This window comes from Lates calcarifer, linkage group LG5 (genome assembly GCF_001640805.2).
Source record: "Lates calcarifer isolate ASB-BC8 linkage group LG5, TLL_Latcal_v3, whole genome shotgun sequence".
NCBI classification, from domain to species: Eukaryota; Metazoa; Chordata; class Actinopteri; family Centropomidae; genus Lates; species Lates calcarifer.
Window position 1 is genome coordinate 6331132 of NC_066837.1, and position 19829 is coordinate 6350960.

Below are 19829 nucleotides of genomic sequence, written 5' to 3' on the forward strand. Positions count from 1 at the left end.
AACCCTTTTTTTGAGGATGCTGTACTTCTTTTGAATCTACTGTATACTCAAAGTAGGGAATATAGTTGGTTTAATTTAATATTCTACAAGATCCCCTCCACACGTTTAAAGTCATATAAAAATACACATAAATATGTTTATTTACCTTGTTAAAATTCTACTCCTTCATCCTCATTGACAGCTCTAAGCAAAAAATTGTTCATTTCAAATGTTTAATAGGTGGACACAAGATGTCGCCTACTTCACTGAGAAGTTAATTCTCAGTGTTTGTAAATTGAAGGCATCAAGGTTCCACATCACGTGTATAAGTTTTATACTGAACCACAACTGGCCACAAAATCATGCTTGTATATGTATTTGAGTTAAGTACAGAGAAACTTTTCCCTCTCAGCAGATGAATATAAAAACTCTACACATACATCATTCTGCACAGTGAAGCTCAAACATCTGAGTGAAGTAACAATGAACAAAATGGGTCTTTAACTTACTGTATAGATTACATATTTCTTATATATACTGGAGTTAGAATTTATCAGATTGTCTTGGAGTTAATTATGTAGTTAATTATTGTTGTTTATGAATATTGATTATCAAAGCTGTTGATTATATTTTGTAATTGCTTGGGGCATGTTAACATAATAGGTAATTATGATAACCATTTATTAATTGGAAATGATTATGATGAAATTATCTTTACAGTCTCATTACACATGCTATTTTGTATTACTGTATATGTCTATTACTGTACATATTATTTGTTGTCAGTTATATAACAATGGTTGCTTGACCAAAACAGTGTGAGAGCTGATTTTTGTTATGTATTCTTAAAACTAAAAAACAGTTAATCAAAAAGTAATTATGATTATTTGGAATAATGCAGTAGATAATGTAGCTGGCTATGTTTGGGATTTGATATAAAGACATACAGAAGCTGGAAAAGTTTCTATTTTGACTAAAACATGATGCAGATATTAGAACATTTTAAAAAGGAAGAACAATGTGCTAAAATGTACCTGGACAGGTGACTTGGATAACAGAATACATTCCCCAAAGAGCAAAGACCTGTCATGTGGGCACCTTTATTTCATGGTGTGTTATAGTGCCTCTTCAATTTTAATCACAGAGGGCTTTGTGTGTAGGGTCAATAAAACCTTCGTGAGAAGACTGAAGAGCAAACCTTTTTTTCACGATGCATGCAGCCCCTCCCAACAAGTGCAGTCATTAATATGCTCCCGAGTGTACAAAACAATTGGAAACAGTGAGGCCGGATGTTAAATGTCACTTATAAGATCTTGATAGACAATCATAGCACCTGTTTATTAAGAGGAAAAGAAGGGGCCATGTTTTTTTCCATTAATGAGAAACCAGACAGCTCTTAATGAATGGGTTTAATCGACACCTACACATTAACACTCTACTACACATGCATTCATTATCTTTACATACACACAACACACACATAAGGAGCTGCAGCATCTTTACTGGGGGAATGAAGAAAAATCAGCCACCTTTGTGTTCGCAGAGTTAGATTAGAACATGACTGTAGACATCAAAGTGAACAAACAGAGGGAAGAAACAGCCGAGATTATCATAGAGTGGTAGAGCAAACTAAGCCACCCACCATCCGCCGCTGCACTCACAACTTTGCAGCACTAACTGTATCATTAAAAACACAGAGCTAGCACCAGTGTGAAGCTGGCTGACAGAATCGGCTAAATGGAGAGGCACCGTGGAGAAAGACAACATTTAAAGAGGATTATAGGAGAGGTGCTTAAACGACCAAGCTGGAGATAAGGTACACATGCCTGTTAATAAACAAACACTGTATAAGGTAGTCATGGTTTGGAGCCTGCTGAGTGTTCATGAGCTGCATTATACAGATAAGATTCTTAATAAATATTCTATAATTGTCTTCTAAATTTAGCTGTGATTTAAATTATCAGTTTGCAGAGCTGATCGTCTCCTATTCAAACAGAAAGCAGGGTGAGAGATACTGAGAGAGGACATGTGGGAATCATTGTCCGAGCATGTGCATGGATTCCAGTGCATCTGTTCGACTGGTAAACTGATAACAACACTTGTGTAGTCAATAGGTCAATAATGGCTCTGTGATTGTTTCTATGTGTATGTGATGGTGTAGGGTGTGACTGCAGTTGTGTGTACATGAATGTGTCCTTGAACTCTCTGTGATCCTTTAGGTGCACACAGTGATTACAAATCAAAGTCTCCTCCCACAACCGAGCTCATCAAAATCTCTGATTGCATCTTTATTTTTTGTACCTAGCCCTTGTATTAAAGTGAGCATAAAGAAATCATCTGAAGCTGTGTGTGTATGTCTGTGTCTGTATGGGTGCATTCGTGTGTTATGTATGAGAAAGGGTTGCCAGGGACAACAGGCCAGTTGAGAAATGATCTGTCTTGACAAACATTAGTCGAGCCTGAGGGAAGGGACTCTTTGATCTACTTACGGGTGCACACTTGGAGACTGGTGAAACACCACCACCCTATGTCCTTGTCTTAACCTGTCCTCATTCTCACACAGTATTCACTGGACTGGTCTTTAATTGGAGTTATGTCTTTGATTTCCACAACGTTCCACATTTACTCAAAACAGAATTTTTATGAGTTATGAATGATAATTTTTTGGCATTTTTTAGACACTGGATCAGTTTTAAATGTTGGAGAGAGTAATGAAACTAGGAGATACCACACCTTCGCCTGCAACTCTTCATTTAACAGCTCAGACTGCACACCTCCACCTCTCCAGTAAGGTAACTAATTTTACTATGACCTGCTGTTGTGTGGAAAATTACTCCCACCATAAACAGTACGAAGTCAGACTGTAGTTGCTCGTGGCATGATGGGAAAAGGCCAATTAGTGACTGACTTCTTTATTAAAACAAAGCGAGTTTGTCTGGATGCACTGCAAAGCAGAAACACCAGCTGTTCCTCTATTGCATTTCTGACAAAATAGCTGCTTATGGAGCGCTTGCAACCCCCAGAATCTAGGGACCTGCAATGTTAACCCACATGATCAGCTTTGGTGACAGGATGTTCAACAATTCATGACTAGGAGATGGCGTGCGTGTGTGTGTTTGAAAGAGACGATGTTTGTCGTTTTCTGGATGCATGGGCATAGAAGCCTCTTTTGAAGTGTTAAACAGACCTGAATAATTAACTCCTCTCCAAATATAGGCGGAAGCTTTAAATAATCCTTTACATCAGTGAACCAGGTTGGTAAAGGCTGTCTAGAAGTTACATATGCATAGTGAGCACATAATGAGGAAACACCTGGTTTGAGTTTTACTTTGAACTTTTGACTGTTCTGCACTGGCTGATTAGTTGATGCCTAAACAAACAGGAAATAAGCGATCTGATGCAAGGAGAAATCTGGCAGTGACATCTCAGGATCAACACAGTGATTTCACAGACGCTTACCTACTCATGTCCTCCTGAATGTACAGTGAGAGCAGCTGTTTGGGGATGCTAAAGGACAATGTGCACTCCTCCATTTGTTCCCGCACAAGCATCCACTTGCTGTCCATTGTTTGAAATCGGTACACCTTACATATTGGGTTCTTGAATACTGAGGGAGAAAGACAAAGGGAGGGAAGAAAGGTGTTGTGAACAATCTGACGCAGCAGAAAAAGCATCATGTTCTCCAACTTTTTCACTTTCAGAAAAGTAAAACAGAGGATCTAAAACAGCTTTGACAGCTGGTAACCTCAAGGACAGACAGAAACTCCTCAAAAGTCACATGAGGTATGAAGCACAAATTAAATTCTATAATCAATAACTGTGTCTGCCATAGATAAGGTGTTTCTCATCTTCCAAGGCCTTCTCTCTCTCTTTCAACTTCAGTGGCAACACAGCAGACTAGAATACAGACCGAAATATGGACCTCTTGTCCTGTTAATCTTTGCCTTAATATTTCCTCCGTTTCCATTTTAATTACTTATTTATTCTACAACAGTAGGGCATAGACAGTTGAATCATTCTGAAACTCTGCTTGCTAACTCCACCACCCAACCCTTCCATTAGAACCGATTCAAATTCAGCCCCATCTTCTTCATTTTTGCAGAGAGTGGCTAATAGCAGCAATCGAAGGCTGGAAACGAAAAAACAGCTCTAATGCTCTTATCTGCATGCTGGCAGCAGAGGGCAAGAAAGCTGTGCGCCTTGAACAGTGTTTATTACCCCTTTTCCTTTCCAGAGCTGCAGTCAAAAAGGAAGTCATTCAATAAGTCGGAGCTGAAGCACTCCAGGTGAAACGTTGACAATCTTGCTCTAGGCAGTCAAACACGCCTGGCACTAGTAAAATGTTTTTTTTTTTTTTGCTTGAATTCAAAAGTGGGAGCTACACTTCTGCTCCTACTGAAAGCACAGAGAATGTGCCTCCTACAAAAACCCTTCATACTGCACTGTACCTTGGTCTGGTCCCAGTTTGTCCTTTTTTTCAAAGTCATCTGTCTAAGCGTCCAAGTCATTAATCCTGGTGGCGCTACGTAATTTGCCCTCGAGTGTTAAAGTTCAGTGATGCCCTTCAACGCAGATGGGTTCAAGAAGGTGCACTACAGTGGAAGTTCTAATATAGTAAGAGGACATTAATTTAGGATGCAATATAATGAAGTGTGCAGGCTGTTTGGTTTTAACAACCGTGTTCAGCTGCATTTCAATAAGAACTTGTTTCAAAGTGAATTTTGGGCAATCGCTTGAAATCAAAACAATTAACTGGTTTATGGAAGGCTAAAAATTTGCAATATACAAATAATTTCTATAACATCAGCTAATATTGCATGCTTTCCTGGAAGTATTATATATTTTTATTATCAACAACAAACAGAGAAAGACCAAATGTAACAATGAACTGATTCTACTAACAAGAATAAAATAAAAAGCCTGATATAACTTACTCCTCACTGCCAAAGACATTCCTTGTGGTCCAAAAACTATTAAAACTCATTGAGCCACATCATTGCTTGGTGAGAACAATGTAAACATCCTTATTACCATGACCGTTACAGCTGTAGTTTGAGTCAACTGTTTTGGTGCAGAAGCATATGTACATTAATCTGTGGCTGAAAATGGTCCCTAATAAATACCCTGTTTACTCATGTTTGAGAGACATTTGCTGAAAACTCCAGTGCTCAGCTGTTTAAGAAAACTACTAAAAAAAAAACAACACTATATGTCTGTGATCAATATGAAGGATTTCTGTTCTCAGCAGGAACAAATGGGCTTGTAGCTAAGTGCCACATACAGGAAATATGGAATTATTATGGATCGATGGCTTTGGTCATTTTATGGGATTTCTGTTGCAATGTGAAAAATATAGAACAATGTTGTTCTTATCTTTTATGGGTGAAAACTATGCACTTAAAATGGACAAACTAATAACCACATATAGTAACCACAATGAGCACCTTAGAAATTAAGAAATGTCTGGTATAAGGCTAAAGGACAATAACTCTGAGCCAAATAAGCTGTAGTGAGGCTTATTATTCTAACGATGCTGATGTTGAAACGAATAGTGACTAAGGTTAAGACTGGCCCTAGAATGACCCCAGAAAAGATTTAAATTGCATCTAAATGAAATGGGATATTCAGACATTGTTGGCATGGGGATTAGAGTGAAGTGAAATGGATGACAAAAATAAATGGGGAGCAAGGGACACATGGAGAGATGGGGGGTGAAGCACAACCTTAATCAGAAGAGCGACAGTTGCTGACTTCCACCTCCGTCAGAGAAGCGGATTAACCCCTGAACTCCCCCCCTGCCACCACACTAATCTGACCACCAATCAGACACTTCTGTTTCCCTTCCTGACACCTCTTAAGAAAATGACTTCCTGAGACGTGCTGTGCGTGGGCTCCCCTATCTCCCCTGCTCTCTATATGCTCATTTTGAAAGGTAATAAAAGTGGAAGACTAAATTGCATTACTCAATCTGGCGGGGTCTGCAGGGAGGGTATTGTTTTGACAGGCTGCAGATGTGCACCTGCAAACATGGCTGCAGTTCACTAGCTAATCACAGTAGAAACAGTAAGCGACAATGACACCATGACAACAGGAGTGGGGCTGCTGGGGGGCTTAGGGAGGTGGTGTGAACGTGGATAAAAGAGAAAATGGATGTGTGGAACAAATGAATGCATGGGATGAAAAAAGGGAAACTAGTTTCCAAAGTCTCATCTGAACAAGGGCTGTGAAGTTTCAACACAGCAGAAGTCGTGACCTTTTCAAGTCTATCCCTTTTCTGTTGACATGTCTTTCATTTTCTCTCTACAATCTCTCGTTCTCCACCAGTGAGAGGGCTAGATTTCTGTGCTGCCACTAAATTAGTCTCATGCAGCTAGTATGGCATCTTTTGCTTATCTTCAGTTACTTTGAAAAGTACTTAGTTTACCTCAAAAAAGCTGCCAAAAAGACGCAGATCAAATCTGGAAATATAATTTTTTTTAAAAAATCAAATGGGATACCTCAAATCTTGTAAATGGAAAGGTTATTCATGGGTATAAATGTTAATTAAATGCATGTCAACATGATCTTGTAGGCTGTTAACTACCACAATGCTGCATTACAACAGAGTTGAGATGAATTATCAAGCTTTCCTTTGAAGTCATTACAGAGGGGAGTTCTTGCCATTTTCTTCAGCAAAAATAACTTTATAGCAAAGTAAATTGGAAAAGACTGATTGATTGATTGATTGATTGATTGATTGCCATGTTATTCAGCAATGACTGGTGACGTTACAGGTGTTTATGGTGTGAATCATACCTGGCCCTGTCAGCGGGTTGTTTTCTCTGTCAATGCAGGCATGGGAGGCAGACTCACAAACCAAGGGACACTGTAAAGGAAAAGAACAGAGACACACAGAGAGAAAGAGAGAGAGAGAACATTAATTTTCTTTTTGAGAGAACAGTGGTGATGTGTGATGTGAAGTATTTTTCTAAGGAGCTGGCAGGCTTTGATGATGATTATTACATATGAGGCACAACAGAGATGACCATACCCATATGTAAGTGCAGCCTGAGGCTGTATTTCATCTGACAGACACCATAGTTTAGTTGGCTTTTGTCAGTCAGAAGCAATATAATATTACTGTCAAAGCTGTAGTCAGCAGCTTGCGTAACTATTGTGTTTAATTCAGCTAGGTTGATCCAAACTGACTACACAACAAAATTCAGTGTTTTTTTTTCACTGAAATGAAACATGAAATATTAAATATGCACACATTAGTGCAATATAAGCGATTTTTGAAATTAACTACAGATATAATACATGAATGGTTTAATGTATGAATCAGTATTTTTGTGGGCTTTTTAACAATTATGTAATTTAATTTCAATAACACAACCTGTTACATAGATAGAAATAGTGTAAGTACTGTATGTCCCCATAGGGCGCCAACACAGAGTGAACATCTGCTGTTACATTGCTCTCTTTTTAGTTCGAATGTTCCTCTTCTTCCACTTCTGCCTTCACTGCAATCACTGATGTCACAGCAGGTGGCAGCTGAAGGAAAACACCTGCTGCGACTTCACTGATTGGGTGGTGGGTTGGTAATTTATTACCTAAACTGGCATTTCAGTCTTTATCAACTTGCCATACTGTAGTTTCCTCCCTTTATAGTTAATTTCAAATTAATATGCACTGACATACACAACAGTACTAATGAACTACATACAAGTGTTAGCTGAGCCCATTCCAGCACAGCACGTATGCAATTTACGATAACATCAGTGGCAGATTTACTGCTCTAAATTGTTAGTCATTTCTGAAACAATGGGTCCTTGATTTCAGACAGAAGTAAACAAAAGTAGACTTCTCATAACAAACCTGCAACTGTTAACTTTGCCTGCTGAAATAACGTTCACAAGCAGATTAGAAGAAAATGAAAAGTTAGATCAGACTATTGGTTCATTCTGACATAACCCAAAAAGGGTTGAATCAAGGGAAATTGGCTTTTAGGATGCGATAAGGGCTAACCAATGAGTACCGCAAATGTCATAATGTCATAATAATATAAGGTAACACCGGCTGAGCGTAACCTCCCTCAGACACAGAAGAGAGCAGGACAGAGCTGCTTATGTTACACTAAACCGACCCTTTGTATAAGTACTGCACAATAGATATGTTAGTTGTGAACTGGGCTGTTTTTTTCCCCACTTACTTTTGCTTTGCTTCACTTACCTAACACTTACACTATAACCTCACAAACAAATGTAGCTAGTTAATGATGTGCTCCTTGGCTGTGGAAATGATGTTTAGTTTCTACTGTAGGTAGCAAGTTTGTAGGCAGAACATGCTAATGATTGTAGCTCATGTTGAGGCAGACACAGTTTACTGTGTTCCTTAACACTTCCGCTCTTGTGTTTTTGATTTTGTAAAGACTAAACTTAACAGGAATCCTTGGGGTTTTAGGATGTTCTTTTGATGTTGTCAGATTGTAAAGTAGTATATTATTATTGCTATTAAGGATAAAAATGTCAAATTACTTTAACAAATACTGTAAAACTATACCCCTCTATCTGTACATTCTGCTAATCATAAATCACAAATATGTCCATACTAAACTGTGGCCTCTGCTAGGCCTTTGAAACTGAAAAACTTCACTGCCTCTTGATGCATTAAGTTTGGGACTCCTCATCAAAGCAATACTGACAACTAACAATCTTTCTTTCGTGCTGTATGTCAGCTCTGCCGTGTCTGATGAACCATTTAACACAACCAGACAGCAAAACCTGTCCCCAGAAAAGGACTTTAATGACTGCTAGGAACAATCCATCACCTCTCCCAGCTCAGAAACTGATCCTGAATATAACAGACTCCCAACCAACAACCAGGCTCACACACAAATTTTGAAATAAAATGTGTCCATTGAACAGAGCAAACAGAAACAGCTAGCACCTGGAAAGCGTACAAGTAAGGTCTCTGATAATGAAAAGTATTAACAATGAGCCAAGGGCCACAGCTGTGAAAGGAGTCCCATTTTAATTGTAGGCAGCGGACAGCATGTGTTCGATGGCTCTTTGATGACTAAAATATGTAAAGAGATCAGATCAAAGGTGACTGGAGTCTCTTTCTTGTTTCAGCTGACTGTTTTTGCAGGGTCAGTGAGATATTCATGAGCAGCAGCCACCCAAGCAATGACAGGGAACGATGAAACAAGTGCCTCCATCTCCCCACAGTCACACTGACACACACACACTCACGTACAGAACACTCAGGCAGCCAGACACGCACACGACTAAGGTAAACTGAACAAGATCTTCCCACAAGTGAGTGTTGAGTCTCAAGTGAGCCCTCCCTAATATTTGTCATATTCCTTCCCTCTTTCCTCCCCTCATCTTCTACAACAGAAACAACACACACAAGGGGAAATATGCTGTGACAACGCACTCATACACACAGGCACGCACACACACAGGGCAACACATTCATCAAGACGACATGGGCAGATTGTCAGTGACACTCTGGAGCCTAGCAGGGAACCTCTCTGCACCAGCAACAGGGGTGGGCAGAACCGAAAGTCAGTCAGCCATGCAGAAGCCCTTGGTCAATTATATAAGACAGTGATTCATATACACACACAAAAATACACACATGCACACACACACACAAGAACACACATATACAACAGGACTGCAAGTCTCCATGCTGCCTTGTAGAGCTGTGCTGTAGTGAAAGAAAATCAGAGTGCTCCCCATTTACAGATCAGAAACATCATTAAAGCTCTGTCTTTACTTTTTAATACTCGACTGCTGGCACTACAGCACACATCCGCTTGACATATGTTCAACAAATCTGGCTTCAATAGGAATGTACAGAAAATTAAGTGAAATCAGAGTACATACAACTTCATTTCTGGTGTGGTGGCACCCCATTTGGATGACACAATCTTCGGTTTACTGTCAAACTCTGAAGGAGAATACTCTTTCTTCCTCTTTCTCTCTCCCTGATTACGTGAGTCACTTCAGAGCCAAGTTAAGCGGTATGTATTGTATGAGATTAGAGTGGAGAAGGGAGGGTAGTGGTGGCAGCGGCAGCAGCAGCAGCGAGAAAGCTGCATCCAGGAAATATCTTGGTCAAATGAATAAAGGCTTCAGGACTAGCAAAAAAAATCTGACACAAACAGGGGTAAGTGTGTCAGAATGGTAATTTGGTCAGTCCTATTTTTAATCTTTGTTATATACGATGGAGAGACAACACAAATGTAAGCACAGACAGGGACATCTCATGCACACACATCCTGTAAATCCCCATTAGGGTTTACTGAAGTTTATTTAATCTCATTGGAGGACTTGAGCAGTGCCAGTCTAATCCTAGCATTAGCACAAGGCATCTGGAGCACAGAGACTCCCGCTTCGTCTAGTCACCCTGCTATTTTACCTTCTGTGACGGTATGTCGGTGGTGATGTGGTCTACGTCAACCTCCTCCATCTCCCCCATCTTCAGACGGCTCACCACCACTGTTCCTGCTGCACACACACCATCAGATGACCTGAAGGGAGACAAGAAGAGGGGGAAAGAAACATTAAGCATTTGCCTCTTCATTTAATGTGTTGAATAAAAGGTCTGTTGAGTTAAATGATCTTTTCCTCCGGCTACTACTACTACTAATATTAATCTCCGTGTTGCCCCCCCCTGACTATCCAACCCTAATAAGCTTATTTCCAGCCTTGAACAGGTTGTGAAATTATAAAGCTGTTTGACTAAAAAGTGAAATCAGGACATAGATGCTTGCACTGTGGTGATTTCTTCTCCTGACAGGTTTTGCAGAAGAGTCTGCATGCAGATTAAAGCTGAGCCTGCCCCAGTGGGAAGTTGATGGGGGTGAAGGAAGCAACATTTTGTGTAACTGTTCAAATGGCTGTCTAATAGCACAGGCTATGTGCCCTGACAGACACGAAATTGATACTAGAGTTTTCATATCAGGGAGCCCGACCAATCACTTTCCTAATCATGGAGCCATGATTAAGGAACTGATAGAAAATCTATAGTATTGGCAGCAAGACAGGCGCTCTCAAATGAAGAAATATGGTCCTGGGCATCGTGCGAGCAAGTCTGATCACCTTAACAGACCCATCCCTAATGTGCTCAGTTCCACTCCAGCTGGAGAAAGTATTGGATGTTGTGCGCCAGCCAATGGTTTAGAGAGCCGGGGGGGTGACACACCCCTGCCTGAGGAGGAGAAAACGCAAGGAAGATGATAGAAGCAGAAAGGATGCTTTCAAGGCCAATCCATCTTGGTCAGGTACAAGGAAGAAAATTTAATCGCATCCAAGGGAAAAGAGGAAAAGGAAGAAGGCATGCTGAGGAGAGGTATAGGGAGGAATGTAAGGGAATACAGGAGAGGAGGAATGGGAGCACAAGGAGGGAGATGGAGGGGAAAGCATCTCTGTGGTGGGACACTGGGAGCTTCAGTTAGCGCTTAATGTCTCACAGCAGTCCCCAAGCAGAGAAAATAACATTGGTTGGTTTATAAATCTAATCACCGTCCCTTGCCAGACACCTGTCTCAGTGTTTACTTCTCTGCTCATAGTCCTGTTTCCCCCCATTCCTCATCCTCATCATCTCACCCCTCCTCTGTTTCTCTGTGCATCAGAGGACTGAAGCACGGTAAAAGAAAGTCACCCTGACTTTGAAGAAGCAGTGCGTACTGACAGTGGCCCACAAATAATCGAGGAAATGGAGATTAACATGCATCACATTCAGGGATAGTCCTCCCATGGCAAACCTTAGGGGTTACAGTGGCCCTCTACTCTTCAGATTGCTCTGCCTCAATCCACTAATGAAACCCTCCATTTAAACAGACAGAAGGGACTTTTTTTAGAATTGCTTTAAGATAATTGATTTATGCCTTTGAGAGATATATTGTGATTCTTTTTTATTTGCGGCCAAATGTAAACTCAGCACCTGTCCAAATATAATCTTTATATATTACTGTCTGTGAGGAAAAGAACTCGTCTACAGCTCATTGCAGAGGGCAGAGATGATTTGATTTAGCTCTATCACCACACTGTAGGGATACTGTACAAATTCTGCTAAAATCAAGCAAAGAAAAAGGGCAGGGACGTTAATGTCCTGACTGGTCTGCAGTGACACACCCTTTTTTCTGCAAACTACAGTCTTTAAGCGTGCACAAAAACTGACCTCGAATTAACTTTGAAGGTTTTGATGAGAGCTGTGGATGAAAAAGAAGCCTTCCACAGTCTTCCATTCCCCTGTCCTCCCCTCCCCAGATCCCCATCCTTTTCCATCCCTCTCTTTCCGTCTGTTAGAGCTGGCATGGAAACAACTCTGCAGATTGTTCTTTGCCTGCAAGCCCATCTTTTTTTTTTAAAATCTAATTGGCCCAGGATCTCTTTTATGACAACACTTAATCAGACGGCTTTGTTAAAGTGACAAAAATAATGTGCTTAAAATGTCTGCTGTGCATTTGGCACAATTCAAAAAATAATTAGTTATCAGGGAAGTGCCTTAACAGTTATTTTTTTTCCAATTGCTTCTCTTGCAATTTACAAACACATTTTCCAACATAGGAATGTACAGTGCAATTTTTTCAAATAACTGATCTGTACCCTGTCCACCAAAGAGGCTTTTTTTAATGCATGAGCCACATTTGTTAAGTATGTATACACATCACTATTCAGCAACTGTTAAAATGAGAGTCAATACTGTAAAGTATCTGTATCAAATACAAGCCTTACTAATTACTTCCACTTCTACTAAATAATAACTGGAATAACCTACAGTAATTATCTCTTTAAAGAGACATATTTATAGAAAACGTACACTTTATTGTCCAGTAATAATCCCCTCCCCAAAGTAAAATGTTATAGTTAAATTGGACCTTTTTCTACTTCCTACCAAGGTTCAATGAATTTGTATAGTCTTTACTGCAGAGGCTGCTCTATTATGCTTACTTAGTTGTGCAGCTATGTGTAACCAATTTTATTCTGGGGACAAAAATACACATGCTAGAAAAGTTAATTTGCCCAATAAACACTGACTGCACTAGCTGTTCAGAACATGACAACGGACAAATTAAGTAACAATGACAATGAATTTAACAGTCTGTCACTATGTGATCCAAAGAAATCTGACAACCCTTACAGTGAAGATGAACTTCAGTTTAACAAGAAACTTTACAGTCCCTAACAAAAATAGTTTTTAATAATATGGCTTAAAATTGAAAAACAGTACCTGAGCTAGAATATATGTGTGTGTTGTTATGCAGAAGGGAAGTGAGCAACATTATGTCTTTTTTCCATCGTATTACAATTACCATTATTATTTTTTCCCCCTATTGAATACCATGATTACTACTCCTAGCATTTGCTTTTTTGGTAGTTAAATGACAGATACAGATGGTTGCTAAGGCAGCTAATAATGATTTTTTGTTCAGTGAAATAAGCAGTTATATTGTGCAATATGGTGGCCTGAGTAAAATTTGGAGATATAACTGGTAGATTTCAAGGTTTTTTTTGTGATTGTAAGTACAACCTTGTTTTTGGTAGAAAACAGTCAAATGTACAGACAGATGAGCAGAGGACTTATAGTAGCCAAACAAATGCCCTCTTTCTGCTGCCTTGATGTCAGCCGAAAGAACGAAAGACTTAAAGAGTGACGCCAAGTGAAGAACAATTCAGACCTTTTCAAAGGTGTGAATTTAACAGCCTGTGGGTGGAGAAAGTTCATCAAAAAACTTCAAAGCAGCACTACTTCTGTGGCCGTCAGGTGCTTTTCTCTGTGGGAAACCTCACACAGGAAAACACCTGACAGCCACAGAAACGAAGCAAAACACCACTGGCTTTTCCTCTCTGAGGGGCTTTAGTTTCAACTGTGGGAAACTAAAAATACACAGCAGTACCTGGAAAAACTATTTTAGTTTTTGCTCCAGATCTTGCTCACAGGAGTGAGTTTTAGGAGTCCTTCAGGACACATTAACGCTTAACATTACCTGTAGAATGGGAGTGGTCAGAGAAAATTAATTGTCAGGATCCTACACAGGCAACCAGAATGCTACAGCCCTGAAGTGTAGCAGTGAAAGTGTAGATGGGATTCTTGACCTATATAAAGCTGGACGGGTGGGCTAAATATAGCGCTGGCTAGTTTTCACTGAGGACAGATGTTAGGACACGAGACTGTAATAATGGGGAATGCCAGTTTTCAAAGTGATACTGTTGGTTCAGATGAATGACATTATCATGTGACTCAGCAGTAATTGCATTGCACATTTTGCAACTGGAGGACTGACTCAATCAATAGGACAACACTGCAGCCATTGTTCATAGAGCTGGTGAGAATCACCAAGGGACCCTGTACCGAGCACACACTCTCCGGCTTGTCTGGACCACTTGAAGTATATTCCCATAGAAAAAAACTGCCCTGGTTTTCTCTTGATGAAAGAGACTTCCATGAAAATTATATATTCAGTCTGAATCTAAAATTAATGCAAAACACCCTGTGTATATTTGTATTTAAGGTTTGTAAAAATCTGGTTGCTACTGATAGTAAGTAATTTTTTAGTGGCAGTGGCATGCTCAGAACTTTTAATGCTTGAAAGGTCAAGCATCATATTTTCAATCAAAAAAGCTGATTTATTCAGAAGAAACCAGTGTGATCAATCTCTACAACATGTCAATTTATGCAATCTGAAAAAAATCTGTTTGCCTGCTGCAATACATCTGTAATACACAGAACAGAAGCTATGTCAGGGCATGATGCATACTTGCACAAGATTTGTGAGTTTTAACACATCCTATTAGATCCAGTTCTGTCACACACACACTACTGTATTGTGTCTTGCGTGACGAGAACTGTCATCACACTACATTTACTTTTATGTTAGTGCTCAACCAGTGCCAGAAACAGTCTGATATAAGTTGTTTTCACAGAGGGAGCAAGGTGGGGAAAAATATCGAGAAAGGATGCTATTCCTTTTACCAGTGACATCAATCCAGACTGGGGCTCAAGAGCAGGCAGTGGATGACTGTTGTGTGCAATATCTATATATTTCACAGAATTTCAAAGAAAGTCAGAAGGGGGAGGTCCAGTATGCTGAGAGAGCAAAAGAACTCAATGGGAAAATCCCTTGTGCTCCATTGATATACAAGCTACTATAGGGTAGAATCAGACTACTGAGTTAAGATATTTGGCCTGTTTCTGAATAGTAACTTTTGAGAAAAAATAAATGTTTGAATATTGTACCATAAACACAAGGTTATATTATATATGAATATTGTATTTCATATGATAATGGTTTACAGTGTAAATGGTATATTTACATGGTATGTCTGTTTTAAATTTTTAAATCTTAATGCTGAAAAATGAAATAAAATAAATTAAAACATATTAAAGGTATCCTGTTAGGTCTGGCACATTGTCACCCACATGCATGGGAAAAAGAACCAACATGACAGTCTCAACAGAATTCAACTATGTACAGCATGTGTGTCTAGTGTTGTGGTTTAGGTGAGAATAGGTCAAGAAACTGTTCTCACATTTACTGTCAGTTCTTTTTTACCACAAACAGTGTGAGAAGCTTTATTTCATGCTGAAGGAACATGGCAAAGGAATTGAATGAGGACTATGTTACAAGAGGTCGTAGCGTTCATGGCTGATAGACAGAAAGGTCTGACTGAAAAGGTGGGTCAATTTTCCAAAATAATGAGTTGCATTGTTTGCCCCTCTATTCAGCAGAACTCTCTACAAAATTTCATGTTCACCAAGGATATCCATTTCTTGTAATATTTCCAAAGTAAATATGACCCTATTGGACTATATTACAGGGACAGCGGGATATAATTTAAAAATATTATTGTAAAAATTAGAAATGTTCTCATAACATTTCTCTTTTGCCGGCATGGGCGTAAATTACAGGGAGACATAATTGTAAAAATAACTATGTAATTCAAAATAATATAATATGCTAAACAATGCATGCAGCAAGTTTCAAAAGATTGCATCTCACCCATATATGCCTCACAGTGGTTTGGTCAACTTTTTGCAGTCCTTGAACTCCACATTAGCCCTGGATATTTGTGTTTGTAGAGCAATCTCTGGAAGTGTATCAGTGGCTGACCTCCAGTGAGTAGCAACTTTGCAAAGGTTGAGTTAAAGGGTGACTCCAGGATTTTGAAACACAGGCTTTATTTTCTGATGTTTTTGAGTATAAATAATAGAGACAAAAATCTTGGCAATCGGTCCACTTGAGCAAGATCAGTATGCCCAAAACCACCAGGCAGCTGCTACGATGTAAACAAATTGTGCAACTGTCTACCTCAAAGTAGGTCCATGTAAGTACTTGTTTTTGTCACTGACAAGTTCAGATTGTTATTATAAGTGTCTGACAACATTATGAGTAATATTCCTAACAGAGACAGATGGTTTTGTTCAAGAGTGAGAACTTTTTTGTTTAATCAGAAAGAGCTGTTTTATTGCTCTGCCCTAAGCCACCAGACTCCATTAACAGAAACTGTAATTTGATTTTGCAGTATACAGGAGTTGTAGAAACAATATAGTACAATAAGGGCAACTACGTGTCTGTGATGTCTGCAGCTGTCTATGCGCACGTCTGTGGGGGAGAACACTTGAGGTTTAAGTGTCAATCACAAGGAGAAATGTAAATCACATACACACCCACAATGCATCGTCCCTCACCTCACTCAGCCAACACAATGACACATGCATACACTTCATCCTTTGTCTGCTTCCAACACTAGATAAAACAGCTCTCATGACTACTGAGGCACAATTTCACATTAAGCTTTCTTTCGTCTACCTTGTGTGTGTCTCAACCTTGTGCATTTAGTTGTGTGTGTACACCAGTTCAGTCGCTTACATTCAGTGTGAAGTCTTTAAAAACCTAAGTACAGATCAATGACAACTGAATGAGGGGTGGGGGCTGGAGGCGATGGTTGAGTGGGGGAGAGTGCAGGTGGTGCAGCAACACAAAGTGTAGTGCACTGCCCAGATTGTGACCTTCACCACCACTTACTCAATGAATTCTACATTATCTCCACTTCAGTGATAAGGGGTCAAACTGAACTAGCGCACTGCAAAACATACAAAACCCTGAAAAACATCCTCGCACACGCATCACATTCTGGAAAACTGAGGAGAAAATCACATAGTCTGTTTCAAGTGTAATGACTCAGAAATGGGAAGAGAGAGAGTAGATGCCCCCACAGAGAGCCACCAAGGCTTCATAATTATTTTTCAACAAACTGTAAAAAAGCTGACAAAACAGAGTCTCCTTTCATCTGTGTCAAACAGATGGTTTTTGTCCTGTAATTGCTCTCGAAAAAGAAGCCAGCCAACAGCATCTTGACTGCCAATGATTCTGACAAGCATGCCATCAGTGGAGGATGGGGGGTACGTTTTCTTTTCTCAGTTAAAGGTAATGAACATAGCTGATAGTTAGATAAGAAGACTAGATACCATTCTTATATCTGGCAGTCAAATATGAATATGCAGGCAGTTGAGACTTAGATTACCTGCACCTCCAAAGCTCAATAATTAACATGGGAATCTGAAATGTAAAAAAGACAACTTGTAGTTTTACATAAGGGTTATGTGCAGGACTATAACTTTCTGGAGGCACTGGATAAGGAATTCAGGTGTTCAAGCTAAGTTAACCAGCTGCTGGCTGTAGCTTCATATGGGAAAGTTGGGGTGGTCATGTAACTTGGATTGTGTTTTTAAAACATCAAATAGAAGCAGCAACAAATAACATTTTAATGCAGACTAACTGTTAATGCTAACATCACATGCACGATGATGAAAGTGAAGCACAAGCAACATCCTTTTATTCATACATTTAAAAACATTGTAGTCAGTTCAGATTTTTGTTTCTTGTGATATTATAAAAATCCTAAAAAACAGCACATTTAATAGAAAAAAAAAATCAGCGATGTAATAATTTTTCCTTCCAGACTCTTCTTCCTCGTCAAAACCTGGTGCCTACATTACCCACAATGCAACCTGACTTCCAACAATGCAGTCAGATATTAAGGATTTGCTGTGCTAGTAGCAACTGAATGTTGCCTGAAGCAGTAATGAGGAGTGGTCTGTTAATATCACTTCTTTAAACTCCACAGACCAAGATTAAAAAAAAAAAAAAAAAATCATTTTCAAATTTATAGTCTTCAGTAGTCAGATTCTGTGCAGCTCTCTTTGGAACCACAAAAGACTTTAGACTTTTTTTTTAATTTCACATATACAACAGGTACTCCCCAGGACCTGTAAACAGACTTTGATGTGTAAAATGTGTGGCATTCCTCTTTACAGTCTAAAGTCTACTTAAGTCTTAAACATCCCAGACGCTTGAATATAATTACTTACATACACTTACTCACTAAAGCTATGCTGCCCATTTTTCTCTGTTTACCTGCTCCTAAAAACTGTGCGGAGCGCTTCATGACTGTCTTGTTGTTTAACTGAAACTGAATTCTAGCTGAGACAAAACATAGACTACATCCTGGCATCATGCATTTCATCTCTTGCCTGAGAGCTTATCTTCCTCGTCCTTAAATTGTTCCTCTCCACCCAACACTGATTAGGCAACAGTATGTTAAGACATTTGTCCTCTCAAGGAGCCAAGTAGCACTTGTAAAACAGCACCTTGTGGGTTGATAAATAGATTACGCAAGTCATTTGATCGATATGTCCAACACTTGTGACCTTGATGGCACACTGAAAGGCACAAAAGCCCAGGACATCTAAATTGGACAGCACTACAACTGGGAGCATATACATACAAATGGCACACACACAAAATGAGACTGAGGGGAAAAGAAAGGACACAGACAGGGAAAAAGAAAGAGCAGGAGAACAATTCCTTGCTCTACGTGGCATGTGATTGTTTCTTGCTACATCATTACGAAACTGTTACCTGGAAAGCTGCAACAGGATTGTGTCAGGGTGATCTATGTCAGGGTCCTTGGAGACCTAATAGAACTAAGCCATAAGGAATAGCAGATTTCATTAACAACCCCAGGGGGATGGAAGCACTAACAAACCTTTATCTGCGCTCCAATATAGCTTTGATTAGGGGATTGAGGGGGAAAGAGTATGCAAACGACACTATGTGCACGTATGTCTGTGTTAGAGTAGAAGAAGTGTATGTGTGAGAGAGAGAGAGCGAGACGAGAGAGAGAGAGAGCGAGAGCTATAGGAAAGCAGATGGAGTGTGAGAGCTACTGTTGCTGGTGGTGATTGTATTGGCTTGTTGACATAGGTAGGCAGTAAATGATAGGTGTTCTGTGCTCCATTGACTCTTACTGGCAAAGGAATTGAATGAGGACGTGGTAGGAAGGCCATGGATCAGCACAGAGTTTTATGTGGTAATACAACATGAATATACCTGCACACCCACACTTCCCTCACGCAAACACACACACACACACACACACACACACACACACACACAGTAAGACAGATGGGAATGGGTGAGAGAATGTCTGCAGAGAAGCAGTCAGGGATGTAGGTTAACACACTCAACAGGACCCATAATCCATAGGGACTTTCAAGGGATGAAGGTAAAGAAACAAAGACAGAGTAGAGACAGCAGAGGAGCTGAGACTGTTTCTCAAGAATGCTAATGAGCAAGAAGCAAAGTGAAGCCTTGTCTTGGCATTTGCCTCTTCAATCTTCAGCAACGCTGCATCATTGCAACTGCCATATGGTAGTACTAATATAATGATCAACACCAACAAGCTGCAGATTTTATGCGCTCTTCATTGCCTCCCTTTTACCTTTAGGATTGATTTAAATTTTTTATTTCTAACTAACAAGACATTTCACAATAAGGTTCCCTCTTATGA

General features: G+C 39.7%; 1 protein-coding gene across 6 annotated transcripts in view; it reads right to left on the reverse strand.

The window, feature by feature from the left end:
* inpp4b (inositol polyphosphate-4-phosphatase type II B) overlaps positions 1 to 19829 on the reverse strand; it is a 122886-nt gene that overhangs the window by 45176 nt on the left and 57881 nt on the right. For all 6 annotated transcript variants that reach the window (XM_018690896.2, XM_018690895.2, XM_018690897.2 and 3 more), the window contains 3 exons: positions 10390 to 10501; positions 6775 to 6844; positions 3439 to 3586 (listed from right to left, as the gene is read on the reverse strand). In XM_018690896.2, the coding sequence (XP_018546412.1) occupies positions 3439 to 3586; positions 6775 to 6844; positions 10390 to 10501 (330 nt within the window). The remainder of the gene's footprint in view (positions 1 to 3438; positions 3587 to 6774; positions 6845 to 10389; positions 10502 to 19829) is intronic.